The sequence below is a fragment of the Balaenoptera acutorostrata genome, chromosome 17 (assembly GCF_949987535.1).
Source record: "Balaenoptera acutorostrata chromosome 17, mBalAcu1.1, whole genome shotgun sequence".
Lineage (NCBI taxonomy): Eukaryota > Metazoa > Chordata > Mammalia > Artiodactyla > Balaenopteridae > Balaenoptera > Balaenoptera acutorostrata.
In genome coordinates this window covers 76707543-76724310 of record NC_080080.1, presented here as the reverse complement: position 1 = coordinate 76724310, position 16768 = coordinate 76707543, and the positions used below count along the sequence as shown (strand labels likewise).

Sequence of the window (16768 nt, the reverse complement as noted above, 5' to 3'; positions counted from 1 at the left end):
CTGGGTAGGAAATGGCAAATCATTTGTGGCTGGAACGTTGTAATGTTTGGGAAGAAACTGGATGAGATGAGACCAAGAAATAGTTTGAAGTAAAAACACTGAGGAATCCTTTGTATTTTAGAAGAATGGTGAGATTTAATTAAGGTCAACATACTTAAAATGAACAAACTACATTTTTAAAAAAGTATAAGCTGGGGTGATATTTGTTATTTCTTTTTAAATTTTGGAAAGCCCATTTCTTGGCCTGAGTGTGTGGGTATGAGTGACCTCAGAGTTGTTGAGACAACTTCAGTTAATATTAGTTTGAAGAAAAGCTTCTATGGGGAAAAAAATTGAGAAAACTACTCAGTGAGTTTTGAAATGAGCCACTCATCCAGTTCATTTTTCATGAGGAAAAATGGGATCTTGTAGGTGACCAGTGGCAGAACCAAAAATAGAAATAGCACCTGGATTACTGGTCAACGTTAGTTACAGTGAATTTAAAATGATTGTGTTTATGATGTCGATAAAATGGTTGAAAGTTTAAATAAAATGTGTTTAAGGAGAAAGCTTCTAGGGAAGTGATCTTTTGAGACACAAAAGGTACTTCATTTTGTTTCCCTGGATTAATAGAGTTAAGCCATGTTTGATTGTGCTTTCTCAAGAATTTGCATTTTATTCACAAACCTAGGCTCTATTTTCCTCTTCAAAACTTTATCAGGCTACTGCTATTCAGCATTTTATTGGAGGTTCTACCCCAGGGCAATTAGGCAAGAAAAAGAAATAACATGGGCAGAGGATTTAAATAGACATTTCTCCAAAGAAGATATACAAGTAGCCAATAGGCACATGAAAGACGCTCAACATTATTAGTCATTAGGGAAATACAGATCAAAACTACAATGAGATGCTGCTTCACATGCACTAGGATTGCTGTAATAAAAAAAACAGACGATAGCGAGTATGTACTATGCCGTTTTATGTAAGGGCCTTGAGCCTTCACAGATTTTAGTGTATGCGGGGCGGGGGAGCGGAGCTCTTAGAACCAGTGCCCTGCAGATGCCGAGGGACAACTGCACTGGCCGAGATAGAGAGAAACTGGAACCTTCTCGCGCTGGTGGGAATGTAAAGTGGTGCAGTCACTTCAGAAACCAGTTCAGTTCCTCAAAAAGTTAGAGTCTGCCCATATAACCTGGCAGTTTTCCTCTTAGCTGTATACCAAGACAATGAAGCATTATATGTTTACACACAGATTTGGATATAAATGCTCATTAGCATTATTAGCAGCATTGTTCAGAAGTCAGAAAGTGTAAAGCCACCCAAAATGTCATCGACTGATACCCAGAAGTGTCATATCCATACAATGGAATATTATTCAGCCACTAAAAAGGAGTGAAGTACTGGTACCTGCTACAGCATGAATGAACTTTGGAAGCATTATACTAAGTGAAAGAAACTAGACACAAAAGGCCACATGTCCTGTGATTCCAAGTTAAATGTCCAGAACAGGCAAATCGAGAGGCAGAAAGTAGATTCATACTTACTGGGAGCTGGAGGGATGGGAGAATGGGTGGGCATGGGGTTTCTCTCTGGGGTGATGGAAATGTTATAATATTAGATGATAGGGACGGTTGCACAACTCAGAATGTACTAAAAACTGTCGAATTGTATACTTTAGAAGAGTGAATTTTGTGGTATGTGAAGTGTGTCAATTTAAAAAAACTCATTTAGCATCCAACTAGGAAACAGAAACCATATAGTAATTTGAACAGTGAAAGTTTAGTGTACAGAATTTTTAACGATACCATGATTGAAGAAACAGGGATTGGCCAGTCAGAAGTAAAGAGAACTTTAAAGAATACAGGAAGAGCACATTTAATAAGTGTCTGCTTACCCCAGGGCTGAGATAGAGTGCCCCAGGATCAGCTGTCCTCTTCCTGTGTCGGGATCCGGGCTTTGTTGGAGAGAGTGCAGCCGTCTCTCAATGGACGGTGAAGTTGCTGAGATACCAAACTTACTGGATAAGTCTCCCTTTTGGGTGCTGCACCTCGGAACTCGCTGCAAGCCACAGGAAGGGGTGCTAGGGAAAGCTACTCGTGAGGGATGCCTTGCTGGTGACACCATGCTGGGAACGTGCTCGGCAGAGTATTGGGGACGGTTGGCTGCCGAGCACTGCAGAGCTGGGTGCTTAGGCTGCTCGGAGCTGGCGCCCGGCTGGAGCCGTACACTGGAACTTAGAAGAAAAAACCCTTTCTCCTGCAGTGTACCTCCAGCTTCCTCTGCTGACAGAGCTCAGCATCTTACCACTCGGCAGAAGAGCAGATAATTAGAGGGCCCATCTCCATTTTCACAGAGCAGCCAATTATGGGTGGATTTTGATTGGGAGGTAATAAATTGATATGTCAAACCCTGTACCAATTTAGAATACATTCTGTTTTGTTGGGTTTAAAGGAAGTGTTCATCTCAAAACAGCTAAACAAAATTTTGGAGTGTATATCCCTGTAATTCTTTTAGAGAATTTTGTTTTAAATTACTACAAAAAGCAATTCATGGTCACTAAAAATCATTGAACAATATAAGAATGTTTAAAATATAAAAATGTCCCTCTTATCCCTCAGTCCCTTACCATCTATTTCATTGATTTCTCTTAAAGATAGAACTGTTCTTAACAGTTGGTGTATATTGTTTTTTACATATACATATTTATGTAATATGTGTATATATATATTTTCCTAATAATAGAGGTTTTATACATAGATAACACATATGAGCTGCTGTAGATTTTTGTTAGAAGGATGTAATAATACTTGCTCAGTTGCCAAGCCCTTGTGCAAGCAAGGTGAGTCACATAATCGTTCTCTTTGACTTTCTAAACTTCAGAAATGAAGGGACTTTGACTAAGGGAAGTTTAGGATCTGTAATGGATATAATTTGATCACAGAAGGGAGGGAGAGGTGGTTTGGCAGCTGTTCATCAGCCAGCAGTTTTTAGTATAGCTACACGCTCATATTTTTTTCCATGTGTTTTGCAAATTAAATGTCTCTTGTGTTAAACATTTATACACGTTTATGTGTATGTTGCTGGCTGCATGTACTGTTTAAATTTCAATAAAATCTGAATCATGGAAATTTTTTTTTTTTTTAAGGAAAATCCTGCAAAAATGTCTCTGTACCCATCTCTTGAAGACCTGAAGGTAGACAAGGTGATTCAGGTATGTTTAAGTCCTTTAATTTAAGTACTTTTTTTTTTCCATGTACTCTGCCATACGTTCTGGTTATAGGTGAAGTGAAGCAAGAAACTTAAATAGTAGATGTATTTGTCCGTTTTTACACTTTATAAACTTTTCAATTTTTTCTAAAGTTTTTCTAACTAAAACGTTAGAAAAGCTAGAGATTCTTCATTTCACTGTGGATTAATGGGTACAGGTTATTATTTCTTTGAAACGGGACTTAAACTCTTCAAAGATAGCTTGGTTTTATAACTAAGGTTTAAATTAAATACATTTTTAAGTTGGTAAAATATACTCCAACTTCTTAGACGTTCATTGTCTTGTTTAAAATTCGTACGTTGTTCTTTTGGGTTTTCAAGTATGACCGGTCTTTAACATAATTGTCTTCTCTGAAGTTAAAAATCATAGAAATAAAGAGGTACATGCTGCTTTAGGAAGAGTAGTAGTGTAAATGCACAATGAAAGTGTAGTGATTTGTTTCTTTTTAAATGTAAGCAGCAGTTTACTTGTTCCTGCTCTAAGTGACTGTATTAGTACAGTTTTTCTAATTTCATTAAGTCAGAAATTTTTGTATTCCTTTATGTAAGTATTAGCTTTGAAAATAGATGCTTCTGCTTAAGAAGAAAGTTTGTGATTGGGATCAATTCTTGCTGTTTTGTAAATTTTTATTTTTCTTTTTAACTAGAGATAATTGTATTTAATGAACCCATCGTGTTTCCAGTTTACTTTCAACTTGTTCTCTCAAAGTCAGAATTTTTTCAGCTATTATTTGTTCTTCTAATTTGACAAGATAAATTGAACTCCCTGTTATACTTCTTTATTCCTAAAATCTTTTTGATATGATAAATGTGATGAAATTCTTTCATTTTGAGTTGTTTAGTACTTCAAAGCTTCTTCCCCTAAAGATCATTTTACTTGAGGTCTTGACCTCAGTTTACTCTAAATGAGATTTACTTCTTAACAATTATTTAATGAGCATAAAACGTTTATTAGAAACTTGTGAGAAGAATACAAGAATACAAGTGTTTTTTAGGCAAAATGTTGGCCCTTTTAGGGTGAAAAAAACCCCAGCAAAAATAGTAACAAATGTGTAGCTGAAATTGTTAGCCGTGTAGCAGTGATTGGATAAAAATGGGGGGGAGATCATGAGCACATGTTTTCCATCATAGCTCCCCTATGGACGGGTGGTTTGTAAAATCTCTGACATCTGTTCAGCTGCAAAGGCTTTGATGCCGGACTGTTTTAAGTGGACTGTTCAGTCATCTGAAATCTCTGGTTTTTTCTTTGGTATTTTGTCATTGTTTTTCTCATGGTTTTTATTTCCACAAAGTTCATCTGAACAGGTACTTTCTTTTTAAAAGCTTTTATTTGAAATATTTACCCTTCAAGAATGACAGTTAAGCCATTAATATGATATCAGAGCACTAAGTGATAGGATTTGCAGATGGGTCTGAGAAAATGACTAATTTCCTTTACGTCCTTTTTTGTTAGTTTTTATGGAATTGAACTTGAAATTAACCATAGTAGACTTTGAGCAGAGGTTTCTTATTTTGAAAGCAGCAGAAAGAGAAGGAAACAGTTGATACTGGCAAATGTTGGATTGGAAAATAAAGAGGGCTACAATCTACATCAGGCTGACCTCTTTAAGGAGAAGCAAATTATATGGGTATTTCCATTAGAAGACTTTTTATGTCCTGAGCAGAAAGCTAGCTGCCTGGAGATGTAACAGCAAGTAAGGAGGGGGACACACGGTTTTTAAATTCTCACTGGATTTAAAAAGATTCCTAACCCAGCCACTACAGTCTGGGGGCTGTTTTTGTCTTATTTTTTTCTTCATTTTCTATGGTAGGTGATACTTGGGTTTTTGTTTTTGAGATGCCTCTGTGAAGGTAGTGTTCATTTTCTCATCTTCTGGCCTTTTATACCACAGCAAAACTAAATTGCAGCAGGGAACTGGCGGTTCGTGTTTTGTAAACTGTTTTGCAGTAACCATCGGGCTTGTGGCTTTCAGTGTCATACGTGTCAGTGTCATTGTGTTCAGTGTCCCTGAACCTCCCTGTCTGCTCTGAGTCTTTAACGGGAGCCTGTGGTTGCCACACCTGTGCAAAACAAGCTGGTCAGAAACCGTGATTTCATCCGTTTCCTGTCACAGTGAGCAGAGATTGACACGGGTGGCCCCACATGCTTTCTGTGACGGCAGAAACCACACGCCCGGGCGTGACTGCGCGCTCCGTGGGACACCCCCTGCCTCCAGACACCATCCCCCTCCCACCCTTTTTTTAAAAATAGTTTGAGATTTCAAGAATGTGTGAAATGATGTGCTACATTTAATGGCTTATAGTCCTTAAGCCCTTATTGTACCATCTTTCTTTTGTTTTTACTACAGAATATATAGTCAGTAAATATATAACTTTGCTTGCAGAGAGCTTTTTATATATGTTCTTACTTCAGTATTCCTTGGATGAGAACAATCGCAGTGAATGAAAGAATAGAAAATAATAGATCAGTGTAAACAAGGATCAACTTTTTAAAATTAGTAAATTCTATTTTTTCAGAGCAGTTTTAGGTTCACAGCAAAATTGAATGGAAGGTAGTTTCCATGCCGGTGACCCCTCCCTATGCACGTCCCCCCGACTCCCCCTACACAGCGCGTGCAGCGCCCGCCTTCCCCACTGCCAGCACCCTCACCACAACGGTGTATTTGTGACAGGTGATTAAGCTGCCCTGACACGGTATTGCCACCCCAAGCCCAGAGTTACACTTGACGTTCACTCTTGAGGTTGTTCACTCTGCTGCTCTGGACAGATGTGTGGTGACGTATGGCCACCATTGCAGTGTCATGCAGACTATTTTCACTGCCCTCGCAGTCCTCTGTGCTCTGTCCACTCCCCCCTCCTTTTCCAGAATGTCCCGGAGTTGGAATCATACAGTATGGAGACTTTTCGGAGTGGTGTCTTTTGCTTAGTGATGTGTGTGCTTTTAAGATTCCTCCATGTCTTTTCACGGCAAGCTCATTTCTTTTTAGTGCTGAACAGTATTCTTTTTCTTAGAGATTAGCCAAGAAGCAGTCCACTGGCCACTAGCTCCTTTTAGCTGATAGTTGGTGAAAGAATTTTCATAATTCAGCATACTTTGAGTCTGTGGATATATTTAAAATTATAAAAACTTTCATGCTGTATTTTATTTCAGTTTAGATTGTGACAAATTATGAAACAATAAATATTAAAGAATGACTCAATAACAGGCATATCAGAACATTTACAATCCAGAGAGTGAAGTACCTTCAGTGGTTTTGTAGACTTTCCTTATTTAATTAAGCTTCCATCTCTCCAAGCATCTTTGGGACTACTCTTAGCATTGATTTCAGGGCTAGGTTGATATGCAGGTATAAACTTCATTACTTAATCGACATATCTCTGACTAAGTAAAAAATGATATTAGAGATGGATCTTACAGCTTACTGCCAACCAGTGACATGTGTCTATTTTAGAAAGTCACATGTATCTGTAAAGGAAAAAGGAGTTCCTTCAGTGGAATACTTGAAACGACACAGGCTGCAAAGGCAGCCCTGGGAGGAGTTCTGGCGTGCTTGCGCATGAGTCGTACTGATAAGTGTATGCGCTGTCAAAGTTTCCGCAAGTTTGACAGTTATAAATTAATTACTTTACCGTCATTTTTATGTCAGTGATAAATACAGTATGTGTTTTGCATACTTTGTAATATTTATGTATTTAGTATAACATAATCCCCTCTCATACTTGCTAAAATGTAGATAAAGATTGTTTTAGTGGGATATGCTAAAATGGCAAAATAAATATAAGTAACTTAATAAATATTTAAATTTTAGGTGTTTTTCTGATATTTGACGTTTTATATAAATACGGTTAAGCTTTTTTCATATGTAAATAAGATACTTAGACTAATTAGCAAAAGAATAATGAAAATGTAACGTGTAACCTTCATTTTATAATGCATTTAGAAAATATTAATTTGCAGTAGCACTGAAATATTGATTATATTATATGTAGAATGGTGCTAAGTCAAGTTTTATATGATAGTGTTAAATATTTAGAATATGAAATACACTTTTGATTTGTGGATTTTCTTTGAAAAATATATTGCTGAAAGTGTTTGAAATTAAAATTTCTTGAATAAAACTAATGTGTTTTAGTTTCTTTTTGGAATTACTGGATTTAACTTATAAATTATATAAGAAGTTTAAGTATCTGTATAGCATTGTTGTTAGAATTTTCTTTTCTTTTTCAGGCTCAAACTGCCTTTTCTGCAAACCCTGCCAACCCAGCAATTCTATCTGAAGCTTCTGCTCCCATCTCTCAAGATGGAAGTAGGTGTATACTTTGGGTTCATTCTCCTTGAACAGAGATACTTGTTAAGCCTTCCTTTGCTGAAATAGGGAATCCAAGATTTTTTTTTTTTTTTTTTTAACATATACAGCATGAAATGGTGGTTAAAGCTCTAATAGTAAGAAAAAAAACAATGTTCATTTCAAAAAATAACCCTTTAATCAAGAAACTGAACTGTGAATATGAAGGTGTGTTTTATGACTTAATGAAAATTAAGTTAAATGGAACTCGCTGGCTGAACTGTCCTGTCTTTGCAGGGCTCGGGGGTTGGTAGAGTTGAAATTTCCAACCACCTCCTTTTGAGGGAACTTCCCAAATCCCGGAATCTCTCCCTGGGTTCCATATCCTTCTTCCTGGTCCCTCTTCCTTCTAAGTTGATAGGGATTCAGGACAGAACCCTTAAATAACATGACTTAATACACAAAAGCAGTGTTAAATGGGTTTTTATGGCCTGTCATCTTATAACATTGTTTCTTTTAGAAAATTCATTTTAAGTCACAAAGCATGTCAAAAAGAGCTTTTGGAAATAGTACCTGACTTTACTACTCAGTTAAATACTGTTAGTATTTAAATGTACTGTTCCCAAGATTTCATTGGTATGTGGTTAACATTCTTAAAATGATATGACACTAAATAAATTTACAAGCTTTCAGTTTGTTTTTTTGTAGTTCAGAAGAATCATTTCATAGCTGTGTTTACTGAATGAATTTAAAAAGTAGCTGACTGGACAGTGTACATTTTGGTCAGTTGTTCTTAAGTGGAGAATCAGTGGTATGTTTACAAAATTCCTAATCAAATAGGTTTAAGAAAAAGGAAAGGCAAGGCAATTTGGAAAAATTATTTCTACTCTTGAGTATTGTGAAATCTGAGGTTTCAGTTCAAATGTCTTATTTACTTTCATCTTTAACTTTTTCTGTACTTTCCATTTCTAATTGTCATTACAGAGAGAGTGTGATTTTCCAAATTGCTAATTTAAATCCATCTTAGATTTTATAAGTTAAATGTAATTTTTTAACACAAGTAAAAGTCCATAATAACAGTTTTTGAATAGTCTACCAATGTTTTTTCTTTATTCATTTATTCGTTTATATTAGATCTCTATCCTAAACTGTATCCGGAGCTCTCTCAGTACATGGGCCTGAGTTTAAATGAAGAAGAAATATGTGCAAATATGGCCATGGTCCCTGGAGCACCAAGTCAGGGGGTATGTATAGTGTGATTTTGAATTCTATAAAATCATACTTTACACATAGATATAAGCTAACTCGTCTTTGTGGCTAACTCACAGATTTATAACTTTAGCATTGACCTCTTCTCAGGAATTTTAGATTGCCTTCTGATATCACTTTTTACGTAGTCTACTTATGTGCTGTGACCGCTTTTCTAATTTATTAGGAGTTAAAGACTCAGGTGCCTCTGACTGGTCCATTCTCCTTCATCTTCTGCATTTGGTCAGTTAAAGACCTAGTGATTCTGTTTCTACTGTGTTTCTTCTATTCATGTAATCCATTCCAGTCCTGGTATAACCCTATTCAGGGTTTCTATACTTGTAACCTAGATTATTATAGTCGTCTCTGACTTTTCCTCTAGTAACTTCTTATATCAAACAGTACTAGGCTGCTGCTAGACTCATCATTCTGAAGTATAGGTCTGTCATACCTTCTTTTTGCTCATAATCTTCTAACATTAAGTCTAAATAAAGCTCCTTGTAATTAGACACCAAATTCTCGGCTTAAATACAGTGTATCTCAGTCTTTTGGTAAGATTATTGCGATAAGACCATAGTACTTTATAGCACTTGTCATAATTATAGGTAAATGCTTAACTTCGTGAAGATGGGGTCCATGTCTGTGTTTTTGCCATGACCCCAGTGCTTAACACAGTACCTGGCTTTTATTTATTCACCAAATATTTATTAAAAACTTACATAAGTCAGGACAGTTGGGACAATAGAAACCACACTAGATTTTTCAACAGAGATAACTTAAGAAATCAGACCGACAGGTTGAAGAATTTAAAAAAGCAAAAGTGGAACACAGATGTAATTGCAGAAAGTAGCTGCTTCTCCTAGGCCTGGGGCTACACAGGGTGGAGGTTGGACTTATCAGAGCTGACAAGCATGGTGGAAGAGCCCCGTGACCTGGGCCTCGGACCTCGGAGCGGGGGACCCTGGCTGTGGGTACTGGTGCCTCTGAGGGGTTGTACCAGGGAGGCTGGTCCTGGGAGTGTCAGTAAAATCTGGAGAATGGAATCAACTGCTGTCAGCAGCGTTAAGGGCAGCTAGACCCAGGCAGTGCTGCCAGGAGCAGGGGCAGGCAGGAGGGACGAGACACTTGCCCTCTTGCGCGTGTGCTGGGTGCTAACCAGAAACCCCTGACGGAGGAGTATCATTTGCACGGTCAGGCCCCAGCCTCACCAGCTCAGGTGGGTGTGGAGCTGACAGTAGCTTATACGTGGTGCTGCGTGCTCCTCTGACCATTCACTATATCCACACGCTTCCTTATAGTTTCCCCTTAAAAGATGCAGTTCTTCCTAAGATTGAGGTTCAGCAAATATTTTCTATTAAGGGAACCATGGTAAGTGTTTTAGGTTTTGCTAGCCACATATGTCAGTACAGACAGAGAACTCGGAGGCCTTCAGGCAGAAGTGAACTTGGCAGACCTGAGAGACAAGGCCGAGGTGATGGGCAGACAAGGCAGAACATGGCAGCAGATGGCGTTGGAGGGGTAGTTAGGGCCAGGTGGTCTGCAGCCTCGTAGACCATGGTAAGGGATGGTGGGAGTGACATAATCTGATTTATTTAAAAAAGGTTTCTGTGCTTGCTGTGTGGCGAATGAATAGAGGGCAAGATGGAAGCAGGGAGGCTATCTGGAAGGTTATTGTAGCTGCCCTTGGCAGGAGGGGGCAGAGGTCACGTGGTGTTGATCATGCGGTCTTAGTAAGAACACTAAGCAAGTGCTTAACAAAACTTGCTGGAAAGAATGAAGATTTCTTTTCCAAAAGTAAAGCTGCTCCTTTTTTTGTCCTATATTTCAGCTAAGTTAAATAATTCATTTGCTGAAATTTTTCTTTTTCTATCCTGTTACCTAATTTTCCTGTGCTCTTATAGCTGTAATCATTGACTTTTTGTAATTCTTCAAAAGTTGTATTTTCTGGTATTGTGTTCTAATTTGTAGTATAGCTCTGTGTGTGTGTTACTCCGATAGACCATCAACTTTAGAATATGGTATCATAATTACCATGGATTCTGAACGAAAGAATTTGCAGTCTGTGGTATGTGTGTAACTGAGGTTCCTCTTTCCCTGTCGTTGCTGCTCTGAGCATCAGTTATTAGGTAGATCAGAGCTTTTTATGACAGATTCCAATTAAGAAGCCTTGGGAATAAATAAGCTCTTCCCTCACTGTCTCTGGTAGAGGAAAGGGTCCACTTAAAACAATAAACCGATTTTGGTCAAGAAAACTTGAAAAAAATGAACTTGAAACAATGGTACCTGACAGAGTCCCTAGTATAGCTATTCTAGGGCAGTTTGGTGTGTCTGTACAGTTGGTTAATCCATAGATGTTTATCACTGGGGACGAGAAATACCATTTGACTGTCTTGTGTGTGTCAGCACTCGTATAACATGCACTTTTAATCCTCCCAGTGGAGCTGTGAGGTAAGAAGTTCTCCCCTTTTATAGAAACTCTGAAAGCATAAGTAGATTGTTGAAGATCAGGCCATATAAAAGGACCCTCTGGAAAATGCTGAGTGAATTTCAAAAGTATGATATGGCCTTTATAACGTTCAAGGATAATATATTTGAGTTGAAGACAAGCCAAAGTACACATGAAATAAATGCCAGTGAATGCATGAGGCAGCAGACATAGAGTCTCTTGGAGACATATATGTGGGAATAAGTTACCTGAAGAATTAGTTTAAAAAAAAAAAGTCATTTTTGCAAAAAATCAAATTTTATCTGAAGGAAATAATTTTCAGATTATATTTTGGGAAACCACAACTGAATATATTCAAGTAAATTATCATTTTAGATTTTTTCAGGGAGAATGTTTCTAAATATTGACAGGTTGTGTATGTTTCTCTGCCAGCAGTTGGTAGCAAGAGCTTCCAGTATGAACTATATGGTGGCTCCTGTAACTGGTAATGATACTGGAATCCGCAGAGCAGAAATTAAGCAAGGGATTCGGGAAGTCATTCTGTGTAAGGATCAAGATGGAAAAATTGGGCTCAGGCTTAAATCCATAGATAATGTAAGTATTTTTTACTATTTATTTGAATTTGTCTAAATAGCTATTAAGTGATCAACGTTAGAATAATTTAAAATGTAGATGCTTTAATTAATTTTAATGGTGCTCTGTGATCGAGAATATTTTAAATCTGACTTTGCACTTGGAGATGCTGCCCTGCTCTGAAGAGGCAGAGTTGGGACTTCCAGCCATTACCTTGAATGAAATTTTTTTTTCTTTTGAGTCCTTTTCTTGGAATAAAGTTTACTAGTCTGCATGTAAACATAACATAGTTTATACAAGTAGAATTCTGGCATTGAAACAGGGCAACACATGTGGAAGTTAAGGGAAGACTGACCAGTGAAAATCAGTGGTCTTATGATGTGTGTTTTTAAACTAAATGAAGATCATATAACTTGTTGTAATGTGGTTTTACAGGTTTGTTATTTCCATCCTTCAGTTTGGGTTTAATGAGGCATTTTCTAGGCAACAGTGACTTTCAGAAGTACTTTAGAGTTACTTTTGCCTCTCACCTTACCAGATTGAAGAAATTAAACCCGGTTACTCTGAGGAAGCATTTAGCAATGTTGAGGATGTGTGCTGAGTCTTTACCCCGATTTGTGGGTTTATGCATTATTTATTGGATTCCTTTTCAGTCTTCGGTCTTGTTAGCTCAGTGTGACCACCTTTGCACATAGAAAAGGATGGTGTGGCCCATGGCGGAAGGTGGCTGAGGGCATTGTGTCTGTCTTTGCACACTCGTGGCTTGTGCAAGACACATGAGCGTGCTGCTCTGGGAAGCTTGGGCTTCTCTGCTCTCCCTTCCTGTGCGGTGAATCGAGTACAGTGCTGGCCCTTCCTCTGTCCTAAGGAGGAGCCCACACTCGTCACAGCCCGTCCCCCACAGCACTTACCCTTGCAGTGGGCTTGTCCACTTGGCTGAAGCTCGCTGGTCCAGCCACTTTGCTGGGTGCCGCCTAGTTTTCAGGCACTGCCCTAAAGTCTAAGACATGCGACATCATGTCTGACCCAGCTTAAGATGGGAGAAAGGATCTAGCCTTATAAATGCTTTCGTATTGATACTTTACCATGCTTCCTTTTCCTTTATGCTTACTTATTTATATTGTGCTCAACATCTGAGATTGAGAGTTTACATAAGTAAAAGTATCCCTGTGGGTTTAGTTCTCAGTTAATTGTACTTGAGTTTTCTGTATTTACTTCATAGTAGATTCTTTTAAGAACTGGAATGGTATTGAATGTGCCCACCTTTTTAGGCTGTTAAATCTAATCGTAGTGATTATGCATAATTTAGCAAGTGGGTAAAGGAGTTCTTCAGCTCAAAAGGTAGAGTTCTGACCTTAGACTATCATTTTTTAAACTGTAAGAGAAATCACACAACTTCTAACACTTTACTCCCTTGCCCCCTAAATAATGATCAGGTGCTAATACCTGTTTGGTATTCTATCAAACTCATAGATGCTTACATTTATTATAGTAATCTGACTTTATTTTCCTTAGTCTTTTTATTCCAAGATGGAGGGGGGGGTTGATGGAGGTTGGTCGGGGGTCATGATTTGAGGTAGAAATTACCACTGAGATCTCACTTTCTTACCTATTTCTTAGGGTACTGCCGTGATAAAATTTTCGATTTCTTTCTTGGGGATGATGACACATTCTCATGTAACTTTTGTTTTTTTTTTTTAATAGGGTAGATTCCTAACCAGTTGGTTCCCAATTTTCCAGCATTTTTGAACATGTGACGGTGGTGAATGACGGTGATTTTCTTGTTCTCTAGGGTGTATTTGTTCAGCTGGTCCAGGCAAATTCTCCGTCCTCGTTGGTTGGCCTGCGATTCGGGGACCAGGTGCTCCAGATCAACGGGGAGAACTGTGCTGGCTGGAGCTCCGACCGAGCACACAAGGTGCTCAAACAGGCTTTCGGAGAGAAGATTACTATGACCATTCGTGACAGGTGAGCTGACCAAACAGTTCACGGGGAAACTCAAGACGAGTTTTCCTTTTCTTGGGCTTCTAAGATTCTGTGAATATAATATTTTGTTGCAGAAAATGATCAAGTGTTACTGATTAGCCTTATACTCTTGCAGTTGTGCGGTGCAGATTTTTCTTACATAGTTTGACTTTTTAAAAATGGCATTCTGGTTTAGCATACACCTTATTTCAGAGCTTATAGAAGTTTGTCCTCTAAGAAGTTACTTTCCTTTCTTAATCTGTTTCTCTGGAAAATAGAGAAGGCGGCTGGAAAGGTAACTGAGCAGCAGGCGTCTCAGCCTTGCTTTCCGGTCTCCTGCTCAGGGTCGACGTGTGGCGCGGGCCCTGCAGCACTCCGCAGGGCCTGCGGCTTCAGAAAACCCAGCCTGGCCTTCTGGGTGGGTGAGGCTCTAGTTGTCAGTGGGAGGATGGAACGCTCTCTTTAGCTTATTGATAATGGAAACATTCAGCACATGTACTGCGGGCCTCCTTCCCGGCCACATGGGTGTTGAGGGCAGACCTGTATCCCATTGTTAGCTTTGGGGTTTTTATTCGTCTTAGTTAAACTTGTTTTATCTACCTGTGTGTTTCCATTTCTCACACATGGTAGGTGTTGAGTAAACGTGTTGTAGACGAATGCCACTTTTGTTTTATATCTAAGGAAATTTTCAAAAAGTTAACTTGGACTAACACGAAGACATGACTGTTGAGAAGTTTATAACATGCAGTTCGTATTTTGTCATGAAACCTGTGCAGTCACGTGGCAGCAGAGTCGCAGAGTGGGCAGCTGCAGCTGGCGGGCGGCGCACGCAAGCTGACGGCCGCCTTTCTGAAGCTCCTTTTCTTCTAAGGGGCTGGGGAGCTTCCGTCTCACTGCTTCTGTGGTTCTTCTAAAACAGCAAAAATATCTTCTATAAAGTTTTCAAAATCAAGATGTGAGAAATATTTTAAAGGTTCTAAATAAAATAAGTATTTCCTAAGAAAAATTAAGCTCCAGGAAATACTAAGAAGTTAAAAAAGATAAAAATTCATTTTTAAGACTGATTTTTGTTCAAACTTATCTTCATGTTAAATTACAGTGAGGACTGTAATTTCAAGGGAGGAGCATATTGATAAACTGCATGAAGCGTTAATTTAAGTCTTTGATGCTTATAAGAAGGAAATGGTAAGTTAGGCAAACCATGATGGAGAGAATTTCTTAAAAAGTCATCTTTTGCACTAAGATGTACAAAATCCCTGCCATACATACTAAGTAGCTCTTATCGGAAACAGTGAGTTTATTGTAACAAAGTATCCAGTATGTCAGAATGGAAATCCATTAAATTGCTTACTTTGGAATTAAAATTTTAATTGAAGCCATTATGTTTACAGGCCCTTTGAACGGACAATTACCATGCATAAGGACAGTACTGGACATGTTGGCTTTGTCTTTAAAAATGGGAAAATCACATCCATAGTGAAAGACAGTTCTGCAGCTAGAAACGGTCTTCTCACGGAACACAGCATCTGTGAGGTCAACGGACAGAATGTCATTGGACTGAAGGTCAGGAGCAGAACTTCGGACTCACTCTGCTGCAGTTTTATTTTAGCAAGCAGCATCTTTTTCATTTGTCTATTTCACTGGTGCTGTTATTGACCAAAATGTAGAAATTCAGTGGGGTCCTGGGCTCTGGCTGTGCTGTGTGCTGGCCGTGCTCTCAGGCTGGGGCTCCCACCTGGAATTGTGGCTTCTGTAGCAGGGAGGCTAGGCTAGATCTCTGAAGTCCCTCGACTAGAACTGTGGAGACCTGAGCATTGAAGATTTTGAGGACACTCTGGATGAATGATTGCTTTTTTCAATCCAGGAGTTGTAGGAAATGCATGATAGTTTATGTTCAGATTAGTACTTCATTCTTATGGTTTATTCCCTCCACATATTCCTAAATAGAACTATTTTGAGGTCTAAAGGTTTTCATTAAGACCTGCTCATTTCATTAACCTGGGTTAAGAATACACAGTTAGCTGAGGGGCTGTGGTAATATTGTAAATGGGGACAATGATTTAATCGTAAGTAATGAAAAGAATGATTTGTTGGCTAATATTTTCAACTCAGTTTACTTAAGTTTTGTTACCGCTGATGAAATTGTGATTCTGTTGAATTGAATTAAAACTTGGTAAAGAAACTAGAAAAACTATAAATACCAAGGGTCAGGATTTTAGAGACATTAATTGGCAAAACCTGAAAGGACATATATATATATATATATATATATATTTTTTTTTTTTTTTTTTACCAAGAATAACTTAGTTTTGTATGTATTTAATAAAGCCTCAGTAGAATTAATTTTCATTGTGTGTTTTCAACAGGACTCTCAAATCGCAGACATACTGTCAACAGCTGGGAATGTAGTTACTATTACAATCATGCCTGCTTTTATATTTGAACATATTATTAAACGGTAAGTAGACAAATTCTTCAACCTGATGCTATGTTCATGTGACTTCATAGAAGCACTGTGCTTCTTGTAATTCTCAAACCTTTGGGTTTTTTTTTACCTAACAGATGACATTGGCATTATCTAGAAATTTGAAGTAAATTATTTAAATCAGAGGAGTTGGTTGGTAAGGATGACCCCTCACAAATTCCCAAGTATGGAATAAAATCCACTTTCTAAATTTTGATGTTTCCTAGTAGAAAAAGGTACACAGCAGAGGTGGGCAGGCTGTCATCTCAGTTTTCAGTGAAATCGTAGTTGTGGTCTGCCTGCAGCTCGTCTGCTCAGTAGACACCTACTTGCGGTTCACGAAGAATTCTTGCATGTGGGGTGTTGGAGGAACAGTCTTTTTTTTTTTGGCTGCGTTGGGTCTTTGTTGCTGCACGCAGGCTTTCTCTAGTTGAGGCGAGTGGGGGCTGTGCTTCATTGCAGTGCGTGGGCTTACTGCAGTGGCTTCTCTTGTTGCGGAGCACGGGCTCCAGGCACGGGCTTCAGTAGTTGTGGCTCGTG

At 38.5% G+C, this 16768-nt stretch overlaps 1 protein-coding gene across 7 annotated transcripts in view; it reads left to right on the top strand.

The window, feature by feature from the left end:
* Nucleotides 1-16768, top strand: part of SDCBP (syndecan binding protein) — a 58183-nt gene that overhangs the window by 39488 nt on the left and 1927 nt on the right. For 5 of the 7 annotated variants that reach the window (XM_057531755.1, XM_057531754.1, XM_007168581.3 and 2 more), the window contains 7 exons: nt 3125-3190; nt 7475-7553; nt 8667-8776; nt 11659-11820; nt 13592-13767; nt 15156-15327; nt 16131-16222. In XM_057531755.1, coding sequence (XP_057387738.1) covers nt 3140-3190; nt 7475-7553; nt 8667-8776; nt 11659-11820; nt 13592-13767; nt 15156-15327; nt 16131-16222 — 842 coding nt within the window. In that variant the 5' untranslated portion in view covers nt 3125-3139. Of the gene's footprint in view, nt 1-2348; nt 2366-3124; nt 3191-7474; nt 7554-8666; nt 8777-11658; nt 11821-13591; nt 13768-15155; nt 15328-16130; nt 16223-16768 lie in introns of those variants that run through there. The other 2 variants (XM_057531757.1, XM_057531753.1) reach the window with 2 other exon arrangements.